Source organism: Numida meleagris, chromosome 4 (assembly GCF_002078875.1).
Source record: "Numida meleagris isolate 19003 breed g44 Domestic line chromosome 4, NumMel1.0, whole genome shotgun sequence".
Classification (NCBI taxonomy): Eukaryota; Metazoa; Chordata; class Aves; order Galliformes; family Numididae; genus Numida; species Numida meleagris.
The window spans coordinates 30,335,171-30,358,331 of record NC_034412.1 but is presented as its reverse complement, the minus strand read 5'-3'; the positions used below and the strand labels follow the sequence as shown (position 1 = coordinate 30,358,331).

The 23,161-nt window shown below is 37.8% G+C and overlaps 1 protein-coding gene across 8 annotated transcripts in view; it reads right to left on the bottom strand.

The window, feature by feature from the left end:
- The window catches only part of CLCN3 (chloride voltage-gated channel 3), a 59,975-nt gene that overhangs the window by 6,700 nt on the left and 30,114 nt on the right, over window positions 1–23,161 (bottom strand). For all 8 annotated transcript variants that reach the window (XM_021396928.1, XM_021396929.1, XM_021396926.1 and 5 more), the window contains 10 exons: window positions 15,188–15,345; window positions 13,340–13,439; window positions 10,857–11,044; window positions 10,086–10,208; window positions 7,897–8,103; window positions 7,383–7,463; window positions 6,290–6,835; window positions 3,815–4,001; window positions 2,142–2,540; window positions 296–512 (listed from right to left, as the gene is read on the bottom strand). In XM_021396928.1, coding sequence (XP_021252603.1) covers window positions 296–512; window positions 2,142–2,540; window positions 3,815–4,001; window positions 6,290–6,835; window positions 7,383–7,463; window positions 7,897–8,103; window positions 10,086–10,208; window positions 10,857–11,044; window positions 13,340–13,439; window positions 15,188–15,345 — 2,206 coding nt within the window. The remainder of the gene's footprint in view (window positions 1–295; window positions 513–2,141; window positions 2,541–3,814; window positions 4,002–6,289; window positions 6,836–7,382; window positions 7,464–7,896; window positions 8,104–10,085; window positions 10,209–10,856; window positions 11,045–13,339; window positions 13,440–15,187; window positions 15,346–23,161) is intronic.

The window sequence follows — 23,161 nt, the reverse complement described above, 5'->3', positions numbered from 1 at the left end:
TATTGAATGGATCTTTTTCTCACTTGCTTTTTGTGAACCCATATATTTGTAGCTACCCTACAGCTGATGTATTTCACTTTTTTTTTTTTTTTAAAAGAAAACCTTAAAAAAACAGAAACAACCTGCCTGCTTACTTGGAATACAGGGGAGGAGTAAGAATTTAAGAGGCGTGCACCTTCTTGACATTGACATAATGCACCAAATGTATGGGTTCAAATACCACGAAAGTTTTGATCTCAGAATTGAAAATTACTATACCTAACAAAAGGAACAGCATTGCTGCCACATTACTCACCCATTGTGTGTTACAAGGCACTGCCTCAAACCCAACTTCCGGAAAATATCCACCACTATTTCCATGGGTGTATGGTCTGTCACGGTGAAAGGGCTCATGTCAAGTATGCTTCTGAGTTTCAAAGGCCGAGGGCTTTCCGCTGGAAGTGATGGGGTATGCTGGGCAAAACAGACCCTGGAACTGCCAACAATCCCCTCCTGCTTCTTCCTAGCACTTTCTTTAAGCGGGGAAAATAATAAAAAGAAGAGCGAGAAAATTTACATTTTGGAGTGAGATGATTTAGTACAAAGTTCAGTCAACACTACCAGGCTCTGATGCTGATATCCTGACATGGTGTTTCTATAGTCACTGCTTTAGTCCTGAGACGTGTTTATGCAGAAATTACAAAAGCCATCTATCACACAGCTTTAACCATCCTTCAGCTACTGCCTTTCTCAATCCAACAACAAAAATAAAATTTATTTACTATGGAGAGGTGAAAATACTTAAAAGCTAACACAACAGCATGTAGCAGCTGAAGCAGTTGTCAAAAGGAAAGCTGATCCGATGGCTCTCCTATAACAATGACAAATACTGGTTTCAAACCATCAATGACCACAAACTCCTCATTTCCGATCTCCTTGAGATTACTGTCTTGCTCATACAAATGTATTTAGCTTTTTGTGAAATTGGTCTGTATCCTCCTCAAGTGTTCAATACTTTGGCTGCAGGAGCAACTCTCCTTGTACTCCGAGCTGTATCACTGAATGACTCCAAGACAAAGCAATATGCACCATGCACTCTCTGCAACTGAAGAAGTTTTACCTGTGGAAGTGTTTTATTAGAACAATATTCTGCTATTCCTCCAACTAGTCTTAAGTAAAAACAAACTTAAAATCATATGATTCCTGTAATACTTTTCAAGTTTAGGACATTTATAGACATCCTGCATAGTGCAGAAACACAGCATACACACTGTAAGACCACAGGCAAAAGTTTTACTTCAGTACTTGGTGTCGTGTTCCTAAGAACTTGTTTTTTCAGCTTTCTGAAAGAAGACATTGCTTTCTCAAGTGTCTTCCCTAAAGAGATACTCGTCAATATTACAACCTTACAAATTATGAATAAAAATGAGTATTTTAAGATACAATTTCCATCACTGATTTTATGTACAAGTACTTCTTAAATATAAATTATTTTTCCCTTTGCTGATGATAGTAACTTCAAAATCCACTTTTTTTTTTTGCCAGTGCACAAAGCACTGCCCCAATTATCAGACAAGTTCTAACAGTCATTCAGAGAGAGGGCCCAAACAGGGCGTGGGCCCACTGCCAAATTTCACAGCACACAGAAAAAAACTAAAGAAAGAAACGTAAAATACTGCACTCATCTCTCCACACTACAATCTTAGTTATTGAAAAAAAAAACAACCCAGCAAATAAAATACTCCCAAAGAGAAGCTTGATATTCATTTACATTTTAAAATGAGTTTGACAGTAACTCTGACTGAATCCTGCTCTTTAAAATGGGAATTACTCAATTTTGAAGATGGTTAAACTAACATCCCCTCTGAGGAAAAGAACTGTTAGCAAACACTACAAAAGAAACAAAAATACTAGACTAGATGCCAATTTGGCCTACTTCAGTTTGACAAGTCTTGTTTTTATGACAGGCACAAAGATATCAATATTTTATTTTAGGGTCTGCTATTGAAGATAATCAATATCCTTTAGTAAAGCAATAGACAGTCAGTGCAAGGTATCTGGACCTTAAACCTGAAATAAGTAGAAACACAGTAAGTTCTCTTTCAAGCTTTAAAATAATTTCAGTTAGAATATATAATCATAAAATATTGGGAGATAATTACCTATTGCGATAGTTAAATCTCTTCTTAAAGCAAAGCCCACTAGCCTCTGTGATTCTTTTGACATAATAACAGGAAAACCATTATAGCTGGTTTCGTTGATCAAGTTTTCTATGTCTTCAACTGTCATATTATCCTGTGTTAGAACAGCTAAAGGTGGGTCGCTTCTTCGAGGTCTCATAACATCAGCAGCCAGTGTCGTGTGAGTAAATTCCTCCTTCGCATCCAAGAAGGGATATCCATTCAGTCGAATGTGTGCCTCATAGATGCCTTCCCTACCAAAGGCATCTCCTACCCACTTACTGGTCATGACTGCAGCCATTAAGGGCACAATATATTCCAGCCCTCCTGTTAGCTCAAAAACAATAACTACCAGGGACACAGTCATTCTCGTCACACCACCTGCAAGAAAAAATGGCAGCCAGTAACACTCCAGTGTCAAATAATACTGAATCTGCATTTCCTGCCTTCCTGTTGAGAACTGCAAACATAACTTTGCCAGTTACGTCATGTGACAAACATCATTCTGTACTACAAAAACAAAAGCACACAAGAAAAATGAGCAAACTTGAGAAGCAGAAGAACTTTAGGGAAAATCCCTGAAGGCCAGAAAGTAAAGGGATTGGAAAAATAAGTGCTTCTCTTTCACGTAACTTAAGAACAAAACTGTATACTTTTCTAAGTCATTCCTAAATTATACATACTGAGAAATTAGGAAATCCAAACCCAGTAAGATAGTAATTTGGAAAAAGAATGACACTAATGCAGGAAAGGAACAGTTAGCAATTCAACAGCTAAACTGTCCAAAATATTATAACTATAATGTTGTTGAATTATAAAACCTAAAGAGAATTGTAAGCTGGTGAAAACTTTCTTGAACAATGAGAGAAAACAGGGGTTACATTTCTCCTTTATCAGTATGCAAAACGTTTGTAGTACAAACCTTTCTGCTACCATATCTTCTTCTAAAGAAATTGCATGATTCTTCTTTCAACACATTCAAAAGTGATTTTGGTTGAACAATTAAAAAAAAAAATCCCCCCCAAAACAATAGAACAACCTCTCCAAGAACTAGACCTAGAACTACACTACCGTATATGATAGTGCTTAAGCTAGGACAAGACAAGACCTTCAAGAAATCCCTCCTAGTTTAGGTGCCCAGTGTAATCCTCTTCCAGTGAAGCAGATTTTCATCAGTTTGTAAATCAGGCCTCATAAGAGACCTGTAACTGGACTCCCCAGATCATTATGCACTTCTGAAGGTTCTGTGTGGATTAATGAAATTCAAGAACATTTGTTGCTATTCACGTAGAAGTGGCAGCAAATCATGCCACCTCCTTGTAGCAATTTCAACATTTTCAACTCCATTTCATACATTTCAACGTATATGATACCTATAATATGTAATGACACCTATTGATGCCAAAGAGAAAAAGCAAACTCTCCTATTTAACTTACTCTCTTTCTCATCATATAGTCAATTTCATATTATTCCTCAGATCATAAGGATCTAATGGTTTACATGAAGATACGTGAGTGTATTCATCTGAAGAAAGAGAAGACCACATTACAGGTGTTCCAATACAGCACACTTATACATACTCCCACTTCTCATTGTTACTTTGGTAACATTAAAAAAAAAAAATCAGATATTTGCTTTGTTACAGTTTAGTTACCTAAGCACGCAGCGGCACCAACCATGGCATAAAGACCAGGCGTAATACAGTCAGCTCCAACTTCACACCACTCCTTGAAAATGAACCAGTCATGATGGTAGTAAGCCAGCTGCTCCACTGCAATTCCTACAATCCTTCCTGCTATTGCTCCAATTGCCATACTAGGTATGAACAACCCAGATGGAACCTACAACAGAAGCAGAAAAACTGCTACAATGCTGATGGGAACATATTTGTTGCTTATTTTAAAAAGAAATGCAAATACTCAAACTGTCACGTTAAAAACATTGCAAGGTTAGTTTAACTTAATGCAAATTCCTATTACAAAAAAGCAGATTATAACTTTACTGTTAAAAAAACAAACACACGTCTATTGTAATTTTAGTTATTTGATCTGCTTTTCTGTTATTAACTTAACCTGAATAGGCTACAATAAGATTTAACTACACCATTCTGGTATGACAAGCCTTGTTTATCCCTGTAACTGCAGAAGGAGTGAGGATTCAACAGAGACATTGCTGTTGTGCCTCTTTTCCACCTTTTCAAAAAAAAAAAAAAAGAAAGAAAAAACCAGAAAGAAAATAAAACAACCCACCAAAACCATACTGTATCTAAACATCTCATTAAACTGGAAATGCCTGTTGCTTCTCCTCATAGGAGTTGTTATTATCAGAAATATATTCCACTGTGACTGAGGTACAAATCTCAACTACAAGTTACAATTTTTACTTTTTGTCTAAATATGCCTTGTCAAAAAAACTTCATTAAAGAAATCATACTATTGGTGTCACAGGAAATGCCATTTAATTTTTTTTCCCCACTATATAGCTGTGAAATGCATGCATTATGCAGTTTATAACTAGGTTTTGCCATGGAATCCAGTAGTTGATGCAGAACTGTATTTCAGATTCTATTTACATTATTATTATCATATTGACAATATTTATGGTTGCAAAGAATTTCTATCAGGTAAACCAAGGACAAATCAACATTCCACTATTTATTTCAAAGCCATCTGCATTAGTTTTATTGATAAGGTTTAATAATCCTTCATTCCCATCCTGAATTACCTAATATTTCAATGTTGACAGCAGTAGCTGTTCAATGTCATATTCTGCGAAAAGTAGAACATCCAAATTGTGCACTGACATCACTATTTCCCACAATTAACTGTGTGTCCAAAATCCTTTTTAATTGTTAAGAACATTTTTTTTTTTGCTGAGTGAAAAATCATTCTTGGGGAACACTACAGTAACACCCTGAAAAATGTACATTACAGACGTAGAAGTAGTTGAACATACCTTTGAAGCTATTGAGTTTCTAGTCTGCTACACTGAGTATGCCACAGTAATTCAGTCTCCAAATGGAAACTACATTCAAATTGTTTCTGGTCCTTTGTTAACTTAAATTGTTTATGCATCTAGCTCCTTCTCTTCATCACATGTGAGTAATAGTTACAGGTCTAACTACGATTACAATTTTACAGGTGCATTTTTTAGCATAAGCCTATGACTCACATGTCACAAAGCAGAGAGGAACTTCATCACAGAAAGAGCAATGAAAAAAATCAGGTTTTTCCTTGTCTCAACTTTCTTTTCCAATGCACAACAGCCTAACTCAAGTTATACTTTAGAGAAAATGATTTATGCTGTGGCATACGCATCATCTTTAAGACAAACAAGGAATCAAGATATACACACAGACTTCTTTAGCATTGCAGCTGCATACCAGTCAGGTTTGAGGCAAAGCTGTAATCTCATCCCAAAATGTTCATCCTTGGCCTTTATAAACAGTAACAAGTTTACTGAAAATAAAATCCTGCGTACATATAACCTATTCATTTTTATAGCACAGTTCTATTAGGGCCTGAATAAAAAAATGCTGCCTTATCAACCTCCTGGCAATCCCTCTTCATGGCAGTAACAGCAGTTGGAATCACCATATCCCACAGGCAGCTGAGTTGCTTTGCCAATAATATTTCCAACAAATTGCAAATGCTGAAGTTATGAGAGAAGGAACCAAAAACAGATCAAGAAACCCTACCTTTGTGTAACTTTGTGAATTCTAATACACAGTGTATGATCCTGGGCTGACAATGACAAAGCCAGATGCACATGAGTTAATGAATGGTAAGAGATAGTAGAGGTGTAACAATGCTTAAATGGTAAGAGGTATTCTAATGCTTAGAAGGGCAGAGTCCTAGATAGAAGTGAAATACTATAATACAACAGAATTCGAGAATAATAACTGAAATGTTAGCCTTCCATAAGACAGCATTTAAAATATACCCAACAGATTTATCTTACTCATCAACCAGTAATCAACAGTAAAGTTTTTTCTTAAGAGATCTAAAACTATATATGAAGAAAGAAAGCTATAAACACAGCTGCTAGCTTTGAGAGATGGAAAAAGAGAAAGGCATTAACAAAGAAAAACAACCACAGCAGATGATGTAGCCACTGCATTCACACTTACCTTAATACCAAAGGTGAAGACTGTCATGATTATTTTAAATATGAGTGCTAAACACAACTGCCATATAGCTGAATAGACTCCAGTGCCTGCTGGACGGTCAGGAATATCATCTACTATCTTGCTTGCATTCATATCATTTCTGTAGTCACAGAGGGAGGAGGACTCTAATGGCCCACAGTCTGTGAAGAGCTCTTTAATAAGCTCACTAGTGTTTAGCCTTGTATATGGATTAGGAAATGCAATGACAGCTGTTATTGCCGCAACAATGATGACCTCCAGGACAGGGTACTTTCCAAATTTCGTAGATTTGCGTCGACGACACCATGCAATGTTTGCTCGGATGAAAAATGCTCCCCAGAGCCCACCAAATACTCCCAAAAGAATAAAAGGAAGTAGTTCAAAAAGGTACCAAGGAGTGTGATATTCCACATAAAAAAGAACTAGGCGGCTATTACCAAAAGGATTGATGGACCTTAAAACAAATGCAGCTACTAAAGCAGCAAAAAATGATCTCCATAAAGTTTTCAGTGGGAAATAGTAACTGACCTGCAAAAAGAAATACATGAGAATTATTAGTAAGTCAATGAAAAAAAATAGCGGAAAGACTTAAAAAATAAAACTAATAAGAAGCATTTCTTGGTGAAAAGAGTTTGATGGCCCTTGTGGTCAGTTTTAATTATACTTGACTTACTAAGAACTAGCATATTCAATTGTGTTTAGCATCTGAAACATCAAATAATGGTTAAAAACTTGTTTCAGAGAACTGTCAAATAGGTTTCTAAAGTCTCTTACAAAATGAGAAAAGCTGCCCAACAATTTTTCTTTTTAGATTGCATTACTAGAGTGAAAAACTGGTGCATCTCTCTTCGTAAACCACAATTATTATTAACTGACTCAGATAAGCTCCAGCAAAGTTGACATTCACCTAAAGTGAAAAAAAATATATCTTTTAAAGTTTGGCAGTAACAACTCAATTTCAAAATGCAAAAAATAAATTCTCTGTCAGGTAGGACTCTACAGCTTAGAGTCTGAGATTTTTGATACTAAAAGAGATTTTAAAGTATCTTCCCTTTAGTGCCGTCTCTTGACATACCTCCTCCAGACTGAAAAGGACTCCACCAATTGGGGCACCAAAGGCTACAGACACTCCTGCTGCTGAGGCAGCTGACAATACCTGGAAAAGAGCCATGGTGAAGGGTTTTTTGCACTCTGTGGTGTGTTTTAGAATGAAGAACAGAATCTCAGTACAGTTATCAACTCTTTCCCAGGAGAACGTCGTTCATGAGGTCAAAAACACGCTGCTGTCCTCACAATTGGAGATTATTGCCAGAATACAGAGTCAAGTAGAAAGAATGTAAGGAAAATTCAAATAGTTTCATATGAGGTGAAAGAAAGGCAGAAATGCTCCAACGTGGAAACTATTTATCTTGGAGAATGCTAGGGATAATATGCTGTTTTTAAGACAACAAAGAACTATAAATAATCCAAATCTAAACACAAGCTAAGAGAACAAATATAATCTTGTAACAAATCGGTGTTTTGGCATTTTTTTTTACTAAGCACATGTATAATCAATACATTCTAAAAATAATTTCACAAGAACTTACCTCTCGTTTTTTAGCTTCATTTGTGCTGTACTTCGGAAAGAGGTAGGAAAAAATATTCCCACAGCAGCAGGCAACATGTACCAAGGGACCTTCTTTTCCTAAACTCAAACCTGATGCTACAGCCAAGACTAAAGTGATGGTTTTTATCATCAAAGTCCACTTCCCCAGGTAACCTCTGATGATGAAGCCACTCAAAATAGTTTTGATCTGGAAGAAAACAAAATCGGTACTATATTCTACTTTCTTTGGTAAATAATTACTTATTAGTAATTTTAGACGAGTAGCTCCAAAAACAGCCTTTTCTAACGGATAACTGTCACATGTTAAAATATGTATTGTCAGATCACCACACTGGTTTCCAGAGGCTTTCCATTTGTGAATAACTGTAAAACACAGGGCGATAGCATACAGCAACATCATCACTTACATTTAGTAAAAAATATCTGCAGCAGCTTCTAAAACTGCACTCATTCATTTATTATGTAAATTGTCAAGTAAAAGCCAGAAAACTCCTGAAGGAAAAACACATCTGCTAACACTATACCTCAAGGTCTTCCATCGTTGACTTACCACTCTTGTACCAATTTAACCCCCTTCAATTTTTTCCCCACGTTTCCTGTTTTTTTTCTTGCTAAACAAAAAATTAACATTGGCTTAAAGATGGAAAAATCAGCCTTCTTCACTAAAAAGTATACCTCACTTTCCAAGGACATTACTTTGCCTAGAAGCATTATGTCATTAGCCTGCAAAATACGCCCATATATGACCTGGATAGGCTTGAGAGGTGGGCCCATGACAACCTCATGAAGTTCAACAAGGCTAAGTGCAAAGTCCTGCACCTGGGTCAGGGCAAACTCAAGCACAAATACAGGCCGGGTGAAGAATGGCTTGAGAGCAGCCCTGAGGAGAAGGATTCAGGAGTGCTGATTGATGTGAGATTCAGCATGAGTCAGCAATGTGCGCTTGCAGCCCAGAAGGCCAACTGTATCCTGGGTTGCATCAAGAGAAGTATGACCAGCAGGTCGAGGGAGGTGACTCTGCCCCTCTACTCTGCCCTCGTGAGATCCCACCTGGAGTGCTGCGTCCAGTTCTGGGGCCCCCAACACAAGAAGGACATGGAGCTGCTGGAGCGGGTCCAGAGGAGGACTGGAGCACCTCCCCTATGAGGACAGGCTGAGAGACCAGGGGCTCTTCTGCCTGGAGAAGAGAAGGCTCCGAGGAGACCTTACAGCAGCCTTCCAGTACCTGAAGGGGGCCTACAGGAAAGCTGGGGAGGAACTTACAAGGACAGGTAGCAACAGGACAAAGGGAAATGGTTTTAAACTTGAAGAGGGTAGATTTACACTAGATATTAGGAAGAAATTCTTTACTGTGAAGGTGGTGAGACACTGAACACTGACACTGGTCTAGTAGGAGGTATCCCTGCCTATAGCAGGTGGGTTGGAACTAGATGATCTTAAAGGTCTCTTCCAACCCAAACCATTCTATGATTCTATATAGAAAATAATGTAGTTATCAAAATAAAGAACAGTGCGTGTATAAATGGGATCCACACAAAACATTGGCCAGCTGTTTCTTGAAATTGAAGGTTAGCTAAATTTGGAGCCCAATTTAGGATGCAATCTTACCTAGAATAATAGCACAGAACTACTCCAGGCTTATATAAAGGCAAGATTTGTCCTTCAATTTCCACACTACAAATACATGAAGAAATATTTACAGACTGATGGGAAAAGCGTGACCGTCCAGAATTTTCTTCTGCCCCCCCCCACCTCCTACCAAATTCTGTGTATAGTTGCAGAGAGCAAATGTAGAAAGAATGAGTTTCTAGAGTTACTAAACCATTTTCCTTGTTAGCTGATGGTCTGATTGTGCGTGCTATTTTAGAAGACTAAAGTGAGTACAACAGAAGATCAGCTGCTGTCTCTTAGGACCCGTAGTCCATTAATGAACCATCATTCTCTTATTACTGCAGGGCAAGGATTAGAGAGGTGGATGAAAACCCATGAACACAATACCTGAAGTTTCAGAGCTCCTTTTTCAGCAACAGTTAGCTAGATTACTTCATTTAAATTTTAATATTGAATGTATTTCACAGAGGCTGCCCTCTTGCCTCCCCTTCTGGAAGGCAGCAGGAATTTCCACATTTATAAGAAACATCTATAATGTAATTATTATTTAGAGCTCACCTCAGGTATCCCCGAGCCACAGGCATATGGAGCAAACACCTTCACCAGACAAACTGCTAAGAAGGCAAAGCTCAAAGCCCAGAAAATGTACATTATGTAGTTCATTATGTATGAACCTGGACCCTAAAGACAAAAAGAAAAACCCAAAAATGTAAGAATACAAATCTGCCGTAGGAGCAAAGTCACTGCTTAAAACAACAGAGAAGTACTCTTCTTGTAAGAACACTTGTATGTACACATTTCAAGGGACAGTAATTATTACCAAGTCTACTACCAGAATGTTAAGTTTTGTCTGCAATGCACAGCAAAGACTACATTATATGAGTTAAATAGTGTTTTAACACTTCATATTATGAACAGAAATGAACATTTTAATAGCTATTAGGTGTTAAGATCTACTGAATACCAAGAAAGCCTTCTATATTACGAATTGGTTTATTTGTAGAGAAAAAATAAAAGCAATATTCATTGTTATTTAAGGACAAGAAGCTGAATTTCTTTTAGTTTTTTGCTTTGTACGATCATGAATAAAAATTCTCATGTTATTAACGGCTCTATACTCTCCTTATAACTTCCTTACACCTGCAACACTCCAAGTCCTCTTGCAGTGTATAAAATACACATTTATTAGAGTATAACTAATTAATCAATTAAAATGCTGAAAACTGAGCAGATAGTAGAACCTAATCCTCAATTTATTACCCTACCTATTCTTTTCTGCATTCAGTAGAGCTGTTGAGCAATGCTTCCACAGAATAAGTATATACTTACTTCTGCTTGCCCAATTATTAGTTCTGCCCAAGTTTTCCACTGTGGACATTTATCTCTCTCTTCAAACGTGGTCTCATTTGAACCCCAGCAACACTGTTCATGGTTAAACCACAAAGCACTAAGGCAAATGCCTTCCTTTAAGTCAGTCATCCAGTCAGCAGCAATGTCAATTAATCCTGCCAGTGCCCCTGTTGTAGAAACAGTTGACATTAATTTATGTAAACTGAAATTACAAAAAACCTAAAGAAAGAAACATTTATAACGTCATTGATTTCCAGGACCATAGTATATTAGCAATACAGTAAGATTAGTATTTCCTAAAGAATCTAGTACCTTGCATATTTTCCAGGTTAATCACAGAATCACACAGAGTCACAGAATGGCTGAAGTGGGCAGGACCCTGTGGGTCTATCTGCTCCAATCCCACCTCCATCAGGGCCACCCAAAGCAGGCTGGTCAGGCCCACAACCAGGCAACTTTTGGACATCAACAAGGAGAAGATTCCACAGCCTCTATGGGACAACCTATTATCACTACTCCATGACCTGTACAGTAGAAAAGTGCTTCCTCATGTTCTGACAGATTCTCTTCTGTTTCAGTTTATGCCCATCACAACTGAAAAGGGTCAGGGTCCATCTTTTTTGCACCCTCCCTTCAAATATTTACAGACATTGATGAGATCCCCCATGAATCCTTCCTCTTCTCCAAGCTGAACAGGCCCAGCTCTCTCAGTCTCTCCTCACAGGAGAGGTGTTCCAGTTCCTTCACCATCCCTGTGGCCATCTGCTGGACTCCTTCCAGTATGCCTAGGTGTAATACTTAGGGGCTCCAGAAAAAAAGCATCTTTTCCGCTCCCTTTTCCTTTTCTCTCTTCTTTTACCCAAGCTATACTTCTCCAACAGTCCAATAAAACAAATGAGTTAAGAGTCAAAAGACGACTCTCCTCGTTTTCTGACAAAAACCATAATGCACCTTCTGACAAAAAACCTTATCAGGCTTCAAAGAACTCCTTAGCTATTAGAGAGTAGTTTGTACAGAACAAGATATTTTGAACAAATAATTCTTACCACGCCAACAACAGTGTTAGAACATCATAAGTAAAAGACCACATAAATGTCTCATGGTGAACATGTAAAATTCCTACTGCAGGTAACAAGCAGTATAGATACAATGTAGCTCTCCAACTCAAACCTTAAGAGGGATTCTCTGTGGCAACTATGTGCTGAAAACCTATTAAAGAGTCCCGAAAACAGGTATTAGGCAGGAAATTGCTTCTAGGGCACAAGGGTTCTTTAGGAAGTATTTAAATAACCTTACTTAAAAAAAAAAATAAACAAAAACCCCGCTTTTACGTGGCAACAATATACTGAAAAACCACATCTAAAAGTCATCTCTTTTTATGAACCTGTACAACTGTTAATTAGTTATAGTTTCCTATTTTAAGATATTAATCACTGCCAGAAATAGCTGTCAAGTGTCAGCCCCCGAGCTTACTTGTGTAAAATAGTAGTACAGAATTAACTCCGATTTATTAATTTACATTTTTCCGAGTTACTAATTTGTATTTACTAGTTTCCATAGGCCCTCAGTTTGAGATTCTGGGCCAACCAAGTTCTAAGACAGTATTTCAGTAGAGTAGAATTTAAACTAAATTAACTGAAATACATAAATGTAAGACTTCTCCATGACTGAAATCAAGGCTGTACTATTTAAGATTCTTTGGACGCTTACAGTAGAAAACAACGGAGACTGAAAAAACGGAGGAATGTTCATGGACAGAATTTGCCAGCTTTGGTGCACAGAAGCACAGTAAAGCGATTTTAATATGCACTGCAGCTATGGAGTGGGAGAACGAGAAAAAAAAGAAAAGACCTAAGCCACACAGAACCGCTGTACTTTCTCACCCAAATTAACATAAGCAATTTCCACTAATTATACACTCCCAGTTTGTATATTTAGAGATATATAAACATGCTACGCACTTTGCATTTACATCAATCTATATGTGATTTGTGAAAGTGAAGTCAGAAGTAATTATACATTTACCCATGCCTTCTTAATAGGCGTATCCATATTCTGCAACTATAATAAAATCTTCCTAGGATTTAATCTAACAATGCTATTTAAAACACTTGCTTGGAAATACTGGGCAAAAAGTTAGCAGCCTCTTACTCCTGCGCATTTTGGTCACTCCAAACCATGATGATGAAAAGCAGCACAGCCACACAGTGAGGCCGCAGACTATCACACAATTTTAGTTGTAAAACTCATCCCTAAAATAAATTCAGTGGGAAGAGCTTTTGTTTCCCATTTGATTAGTAAATCCTTCCTGTAAAATGTTTATGCCTATAAATCAAGATAGTCCCTGTTTTCCTTTCCTCATGAGATGACAGCACTAGCCTCAACCAGGTCTTAACAAGATTGGTAGATAACACACAAATTAACAGTAAAATAAATAAATACTTTTTTTTTTTTAAAGTTACCTGATGCCAAGCCAGTTAGTGTGACTACGAGCCATCCTGACCATGCATCATACAAACTTTTTGTCATCTCCCATGCTGATTCTTTCTTCTTGCTGTTAATCTGCAGAGAAATCATTATGCATAATCATACGTGTTTTTCCAATACTGTGAGAAAACAGAAACTAAAAATGTTATGCACCTAGCTGAAATTTGTCCTTAGCTTGTTTTTATCATTATCCAACTCTCTTAGGATTTTTTCATACTGTTAAGGAAGAAACTATGTGCAACAAAAAAAGGGAGTGAGAAAGAAAAAAAATAATAAAATTAGTAAGAAAGCAGAATACTAGGCAAGGAAATCCAGACAAGAATTACCATCCCTAAAAGAAATACAGTTATTTTCAGATGTCCTCTCTCACATTAGCTTTCTACAGTAGTATGTCTTTCAAAATACGTCTTTCCCTTCCTTACATCTGATTACATGGCTAGATATTCTCCTGTCATTCAGGGCATATTTACAAATTTTACAGTTGTTCTGTAACTATAAATCCTGAACTGTCTTGTCCAACTTCTCTGGTCTCAGATGTTAAAATAAGTAACAGCTGTAAGACTTCACTTTACGTAATCTTTCCCAGATGTGATCTGTCTCTCCAGGACTTGGTGAGTCCTGTCATTCTACCAACTTGCATATCCACTAGATACTAACGCACACATTTGCAGCATAAACACATTTAGAAATCAAATTATGAAATAAAGCATCACACGGAAAACACCTTACTTTTCATAAAAAACATTCTATCACAGAACGTATTTTCGCAGATCCATTGCCCAAGGATCTTTCACCCAAAAAACACTACAGACAGTGGAACTGTAGATGCTTTGCTTTTTGGACTGGTGTAAGATTTCTTTTTAAATCATGTCACAGTAAAAACATTGCATTCATCCTACATTTGCTTCCAGAAAGCCAAAAATTGGTGTCCTCAAAGAAAGCAGAATAACTATAGAGTATTGAATGTGACAAAGTCTCTTTCCTGACTCCTCCCCATAGTTATGACTCACTTTTAACTATTCATTTTGATCAGCTAAAATTATTCCAGGGGAAATTTCATCTCCAAATTTGTTTTGTTTTTGGGGCAATTTATTGTAAGCATTCCAAAAGTTTTGCAGTCAGGCTCCAAATAGTGAATTTCCTCCCAAAAGATTATTAAACATGCCTGTTAAATGATTGATGCTATTTTGTCCAACAGCAATACAATCAGAGCCCAGTTCATAAAAGAACCTGTAGCAGAGAGCACTGATGAACGTGAACGGCCTCAACTTTGAAGACCTGAAAACGAAATCAAGTTTTGGGATGGGAGAGTGGAAAGGACTTTCCCTATACATATTGGGTCCACCTTTTTTTGTTAAACATATACATGCTAATAAGTGTTCTTAGATATGAGAATTTTCACTTTTCACAGTCAAAACAACCACAGCAGTACACAGCAGTAGCACAGACACACTTGTACAGTACAAGTACCACCACAAGCACTATCAGACTACAAAATCATCTACAGTGGAAAATAGCCTTAACCACTGCAAGCAAAACAGTACTGTAAAACTGTAGTGGGAAGGGGACATGGTGAGGAGGGAGGGAGAGCATGACTACTCCCACTCAGTTAAATTACTGCTTCCTTTTCAAGTTATAATGCTGTTGCAAGACTGCAGGTGTCAATGAATCAGTGCTTTATTTATAGCATGAGAGTTGTCCTAGTTGATATAAATATTTACAAATTTTAAGTCTGCATGTATTTATATCCATTACTAACCCAGACCTCAACTCCATCACCCAAATAAACATGTCCTCCAAGTATTGTTATTTATCTCATGTACCCGTCTATGCCTTTCTCTGTCTTTGCACTTCTCTCGAACCCAGTCAATGGTATGGAAGTCATCGTACGTTCCTACTCCAGGAATTGGTTCATCCAGAAGATCCAGTAAATGTGTTGAACTGTTGATGCTTCCTCCATTTGTCATTGTATAATGAGTTCCTGTGGCAGAAGAAAGACAAAAATTCTGTAATAAACTAGAGTACTCTAATGTTCCTGAGACGGCATATAAAATTTCTGTGCAAGCAATTAAGACACTTCCAATAATATGTGCACGTTATTTCATTTAGCTGTTTTTTTTTCCTGTCATTCAACTGTAAGTTAAATTTTGACATTATTTAAATAACATAAAATATCAAGTTGCTAGAAATTAATGTATCAGTCAAATTATTCCACTTTGTGTGCAGACTCCTGAGAAATTTCAGTAGAACCAGGTGAAAAAATGACTGGCTCCGACACATATAACTTGAAATTTATTTCTCTTTATGAACTACTAGAGGAAAAATTGACTAAGAAAACAAAATCAGATAACACATGAAGTTCATAGCACCTCAAGTTGCTAGTTATTTCTAAATATTCATACCGTTGTTCACCACTCTCCTACATGTCTGAATTAAACCTCAAGTATTAACAACAGATTATATGAATCCAGCTAGAAAGTAAGAGAAAGTCAGACAATTAGGTTTGTGGGGTTTTTTTTCCTTATTTCAGGCAACTTATAGAACAGACCTAAGTCATGAAAAATTGGAAATTCTGTAAACAGAAAATGTCCTCTACCAATTCATCATAACCAGCTAATTCCTTTGCAGCCAGCTCACACAGCAAAAACCCCCAGTATTATTTCTTTCAGTGATCAGACTAAAAAGAGCATGAGGACTGCAGAGAATTTTTCCCTCCTCCAAAGAGGGAAAAAATGTTGTCTTTTTAAGCTTACGTATGTCAGCAATTCTGCAATATCTTGGTATATTTTGAGTTCCTGTGGTACGTTTACAGACTCCGAGTATAATTTTCTTCTGGATACCTGTCGGAACATAGCATGGCCACCATTCCCCCACCCCGAGTGCTTCTGCAGCAGTGAGTGCTATAAAGAGAACATTTCTACTGAGGTTAAAAGAGACAACAGTGATTTAAAGAGTGGTTGCTCTCACTTGTTTGACCACAGACAAAATAATTTGGCCAACGCAAATGGTATACCACAATAATGTCTATTCTTAAAGATGTAACCGCAAGTTGGTCATTGCTACTGTCAGCTCAGATGGGCTCAGCTTCTTGGTAGCATTAGAATTTTTCAACGTATCAAAAACATCTTCCAAGATCCAACCCAGAAATTGTTTCTAAAGGCTATGAATGCCAAGTTCGCCAGCACCAGCCCTAACCAACAGCTGCCAATGAAGATTCATTTAGAGATAAAGCACACTTTTTTCCCTTTAAACTTGTCAAGTCTGAGCTCTAACAATGACAGTGCACCACGTAGCATTACACTCACGCCTAAAGGTGTGCCTCCACCATCTATTGCTCAAGAGCTCTTGCTTACGCCTGCTATATAACACAGTGTTTATCTGGATGTTTCCTTAGTGGTGAAAGACAAGAAAATTATAATAAAAACCCTTTTAAGATCAAATGCAATCTAAAATTTTCAAGATACAAAAAACTGTTTGGTTTTGTATTGACAACCCTACTTCATTGTTTATATATAGACAAACTTAAAGTTCTATTAAAAAGTTTATTTATTTACTTATTTAATTTATATTTCAAGTGAAAGAATACAAATGCATAAGACTCCTCCTCAACAAAGCCAACATCTCTCATGCTAGCCTGGCTGACATTTCTCTCAATTTTTTTTTCTCCAGTCTAAGCCATATTAAATTCTTCCTTATCTCTCCACCAAAACCTCAAATTCTCTTCCCAAAGCTGCAGCTGGTGTCTCTTATAGCAGATATGAAGAAGCATTACCTGTGCTTCAGTTAATAAAAGGTTAACAACAAGAAAAATATCAGATTTGCAAATGGAGGTGAACATGAAAAACTTGCTCTAGGATAAGGGATTCAATTCTGTTGCTATTTTCAATTTTGGTAACTACGGAAGAAGTCTAACATACACACCTGACTCCTCAAAAGGGTAAGAGGATCTACTGGATGAGACAGTAACCAAAGTCACACTGCAATGATTAGTTTAGTCCTCCAATTTTGAAAAAAAAAAAAATAAAAAATAAAAAAACCAGAAGGCATAATGAAAGTGTTAATTTTACATGAAATTAACCTTTCACAAAGCAAGGGGACATACATCACAATTCAGCGGCAGCTTAATTATTAATCTGTAACAACATTTCATTGAAGTTAGCAGTTTCCAGAACCCAGGTGAGCACAGTAGAACAAAAGCTTGCCTTTGTCCCAGAGTACGGTTTTATGTCCTTCCATACATGAAACACTATCAGGCTATAGGGAGCACAGCCTTGTGCCACATCAGACAAAGGGCAGCTGAGAGCTGGAAAAACATCACAAACAGCAGTGGCTGATTTGATATATATCACAAGGTGCTGAACCAGATTCTTTCCAGGGAAACCATCAGGGATAGCACTACACGCTGCACAGACTGCACTTGAGCAGGATAACAATGAATGGTTGTTGCCTGGACAAAATAAAAATCCCACTGAAATTGTGCCAATTTCACACTTTGCCAGCACTTGCTAAGTCACAGGATGGGATACATGTGGCACATGAAACATTGGAATACAAATGATTACTGAATGATGGTGAGGAGATGCAGAACAAGATGTGAAGCTGAAGAGGTGATTTCCTTGAATACAGAGCTTGAATGCAGCCCATTAGCTATCATATTGTGCCAAGTGAGAAACAGACTGCAGTGACACTCGGCACTAGAGTGTGGTAGAAAGGCCACACTGTAGAAGAGCATCAAGAGGACTGCTGTGTAAGTAAGAGCTGATGATCAGTACGTAAGATACAGTCTGACAGTGGTAGGATGGGATGTTCTCTAGATAATATCATGATATTTTGCCTAGAACTATTCCAAAGCAGAACTTAGAGAAACATATCTTTACAATACTCAACACCTTTCAACATCTGCATTCCTTTCTTTCCTTCCTTCTCTACCACTCCACTCTGTAAGTCGAGTTCCTTCCAGCTATGACTGTAATCATTTTCATAAGCATAAACACATGGAAAGCTTCATCATGTCATGCCACCTCCATTGCTTTATTTCCAATTTAAAGATTGTGTTAAAATCCTTGCCACTCATATGTATTTTTCAACACAACAGTCTAGCCTCCAAGCAGGAAATTATTAATTACCACAGAAGGTAATTAAAAACCACTCACTTCTCAAAACGTGTTTTGTTTGTAAATGAGAATGAAAAAATACCAACCAAAATAGCTCGAGTGGATGCTTGATGGAGAAAGCAGTCCTTGCAGGAACTGACATACACCACACTGGCCCTCCTAATTTCCCTCTGAACATGGACAGATACAAAATGGCCGTTGGCTCCAAACACCGATCCAACTTAGATTTGTTTGGCTAGTCTCTCCTCACACAAGGCAGGAATAAAGAAATTACAAAACAAATATTTTGCTATACTCACACAAGTTGTTTCAGATGTTACAGCTTTCTCCTTGCCTCTCCTCCTCGAAGCAAGGAATCTCCCTTTCCTTACACTCCATATACATGCATCATAGAAGCTGTTCACAGTCTGGACTGACATTCAAACTGTGACAAAACACATGACTAAAAGTTGATTTATGTAGGTTACAAAGCATTTGTCACATGCTATGTAAGGCATTTTCACCTCATAGTAGTAGTGATCCCTCATATTTTGGCAACTTCACAGATTTCTTTCCAGAGATTTGAAAGCAACGCTTGGCAACATGCAGCTGATGAGAAATCCTGGATTTTGTTTGTTTATTTTTAAAGGAAGATACCTGTAAGTTTTGTGCTAATTCATTTTAAAAGAAAAAGGCAAAGACAAATACCTTTAGAATATGACCAAATCATTACTGACTCATTCACTATGACACAGTTTAAAAGTCTTCCAGATAAAGCATTTTGGAACACTAGTAAATCAAAATGTAAGCAGCTGACAGTCATGCGAGGTTGAATTTCTCATTTCACAGATCTCTCAAAACAAGCACTCAGTGAAGGAATCCATTAGGTCATAAACATCTGTAGGGTGCTCCTATCCTTGTCCCTGGTATGAAGAACTGAAGAGCCAATGATCTAGGTTCTTACTTCTTGAGGTTCTCTCCTCTGGGAAGGCACTGGGTTCCAGTTTCCACATTATGATTAAAAAAAATCCCACTGAAAGTACACTCAAAAAACTTTAAGAAATGAGGGAAACACATGCTTCAGTTATTTAAGTATACTGTTTCACACAAGGAAGGGGTATTATAACATACATGATGCTCCCAATTCCTGCACAGCTGTTCAAGAATCCTTCCTGACTCTTCCCTCATGTGCAGTGTTTCTTCTCGTATCATAAAAAATATGAGAAGCAGAACATCAATATTTAATACAAATAGTGTTTCCTGGGTAATAAAACAGTACATGATAGATTTTTATGAGATTCTACACCACGTGCTTATCTGAACAATTACCCAGTACCATCTACAGAAGAAATCCACACAGATACAGCTTCCACAGAGAACAGAATCTGGACATGAACAGGCTCAAGAGGCTGGCTGGTAAGCAAGAGACCAGAACTTTATCATAAATTCTAAGACACCTTCTATATGCTATACAGTATATAATCTGCGTCTTCTGAATACGTATCACAAAATACTCAGCTTGTATCAGCTTAGTTCATTTTCTGAAATGAAACATCTCTCAGGACATAGCAATGCAGCAAGGCTGAGCTAATCTTGCTCACCCTGTTTCTCCCTCCCACTCTTGGGCATACACTTCCACTCTCACCCCCGGATCATCTCTGGCACACCATGAGTCTGCACAGTAAACTAATCTAACATTCTAATCCAACTAACCAGGTGAACGCATAATTCTGCTATTAAACAGACCTATAGTCAAGGTACTGTGCTTTCAGCCAAAAACAGATACGAGAGGGAGAGAGACCGAGAGGGAGAGAGGAGATGGGGAATGGTACGTAAGCTCACTCCTTTCCACAGCAACAAACTATCAGACTAGTTACACCGAAATACATAAACGGATCCTTGGGGTCTTGTTAAATTTTAATTTTGCCTTTCTGCTGGAAACAATTCAGAACTCCTACATCAATATTAATATCCAGCCAGTATTCGGCAATATCTATTTCACAGAGCTCAAAATCCCCAAAGGTGACTGTTTAAAAAGGTCTCAGAACTGTGAACACAATAGACAAGCAATGCCAATTGATTTAGGTTAGATATAAGGAAAAAATCTCTTACAGCGAGGGTGGTGAGTCACTGGAACAGGTTGTCCAGTGATGTGGTTGACATCTCAGCCCTGGAGACTTCCAAGGTGAGGCTGGATCAGACCCTGAGCAACCTGATCTAGCTGTGGTGTCCCTGTTCATTGCAGGGGAGCTGGACTAGATGGCCTTCAGAGGTCTCTTCCAACTCTAGGAATTCTATGACTCTATGATATTGGAACCAGTGTCAGAGCAAGCACAGGATCCAATTTCTCCAAGGTGTTTCCCTATAACCTACTTAATACTAACCCCTACAATAAGAATTCACTAGCTTGCTGCAGCTCACACAACCCTTTTTCTAGAAGATGCACAACTACACATTACTCCGCTCAGGTGCAGTCCTTCTGGCTGACAGCCGTGCAATGCATTCCATTTGTGTTACTTTAAGCAGTGTGAAAGGAAGAAAAAAATGCACTGTTGCAAGTGAAAATGAAGCTAATCAGTTTACACCAGAGGCTGGAATAAGCCCTCCCTTACATGCCCATACAAACCTGCTGAGTGCTAAAATCAGCAGGGGCTGTATCTTTCCAGAGGCCAGATACTAATCCAAGGCTTTGCTTCACCCGTGTGTCCTTGAGCATTAGGTGGCTAGGGGAACAGAGGCAGGGAAGAGTCCTGGGTGCAATGCACACCATAAAGATCATTTACACTTTTAACAAAGAAGATTTGTATACACAAGGTACGTCTTAGTACCTGAGCTGCTTTCTGTATCCATATTCAGACTTCAAAACAGAAGGCTTTCAGTGAACGGAGGAAAAAAAAAAAAGGAAGGAAACAACTGGCTATTTATTTAAATTTGTCTTTCATCACTCAAGAAAAGGCATTAAGCATCATTGTCTTTTCCAGGCTAGAAATAATTTTTAAATTTCAGAATGAGAAGCACAGCATGCCATGCCAGAGTGCATCATTCACTACCACTGATAATCAATGACCACTAAGTCTTTGTAATCAAGTAATACTTTTCCCTTTGTGTGCAGCTATGAATTTTCAGCCTCTTTAGACTGATTTCCTAAACTGCATCAAATCTTAAGTTTCACGCAGCTACAAATTGCTCTCTGCTTTACAACCAAAACTCATACAAAAGGACTACATATATAGCAGCTGAAGAAAAAAATCAGCTGGCAAATATAATACATGAGGAAAACGGGAAAACATTGAACAAGATTTAAAGAACAGGGCGAACAATCAAAATGCTTTACAGAAGAGGTCAGTGATAATCCTCTCCTCTCGTTCCTTCTGGGAAAAAAAAAATCTAGTTAAAAAAAGCCCTTAAAAAGTAGGAGCTAAGAAAGTTGTATGGCGGCACCTCAGAGTGAAGCAAAGACTTCTGCAGACCTGCATGCACTGCAAGCACACAGGAATCTGAGAAAAAGGCAAAGTGGGAAAATATTGATCAATATTTGTATTTTTTAACATGTGATGCATAACTTTGGCTTTTACTTTAGGTAGGAGAATCAGTTCTCTGTTTCTTTGATGCAGGAGGAATAAAAAGGCTTTATTATTACAGATTTCTTTTGTCTTGAATTACTTGAAGAATGGAGTCCATGCTGTATCAAATGCGACTTCAGGTGCGCAAGTGAAGCATTACAGGGATCCTCACGCTGTTAACTCTACTAATTAAAAATCAGATGGACAGTGCAGGAAAGAGAAAAAGAAAAATGCATGAAGATACATGAAGTTATGTAAAGCAAACATTACAAAAGGGAAATAATCTAGCATCTAAGGCCACAGAGTCAAGACAACCAAAATTTAGATAATCAGATTTCTAAATGCCGCTGCATGTACGTAAGAGGTACTTAAATATTCTTTTGGAAGGCAAAGACAGGATGCAACAAAAACAAGAGTTCTGGTAATGTGATTATTGCAAGTCAGGCCACGCTCAGGCCCAAGAAGAGCATAATATTGATTCCCCTATTAGCTTTCTAGACACTAGTACACGTCAACAATCTCCCCACTGCTAACAGCGTATTGTAAGCAGCGGGGTATTGTGACCACCACCTTCCTGCAGCGGTGACTGGGCCTTCAGTGCACAACAAATGAAGTATATTGCGAATTGTTTTGTCTGACAAAAAAAATTACTAAACTATGTAATTTGGTATGCTGCTCTTCACATACAAGTTTTTAATATCGCCTGGCTAGTGACTCCATTGCAAATTATCAACAGCATAGCATTTCATTCATTTGGATTACAGATTTCCAAAATTGAAAACATGCCTATGCATCCATAACAAATACAAGTGGGTTAACAACCCCCAAGCTTGCTGAAGCTCCAGCTTTACTACTGACAGTCTGGCTGCTGGAAATATACTGCTACTGCTCATGTTTCAAACTTTTAAAGGATGGTAAAATGAATGTTTATGTTTGGGAGGGCAGAAAAAAAGGAAAAATAAAAGGGGATGGAAATTGAACATGTCCCTGAATGGCTGGAAGATAAGCAAGATGTTGATAACTGGGCACTATCAAGTGAGTCCAGCTAGGAAGAGTAATGCAAAATATACCTAAGGGGAAACAACTGAGTAACACAAAGAAAAAAAAAATAGTTATATAACGTATATTACAGTAAGTGGCT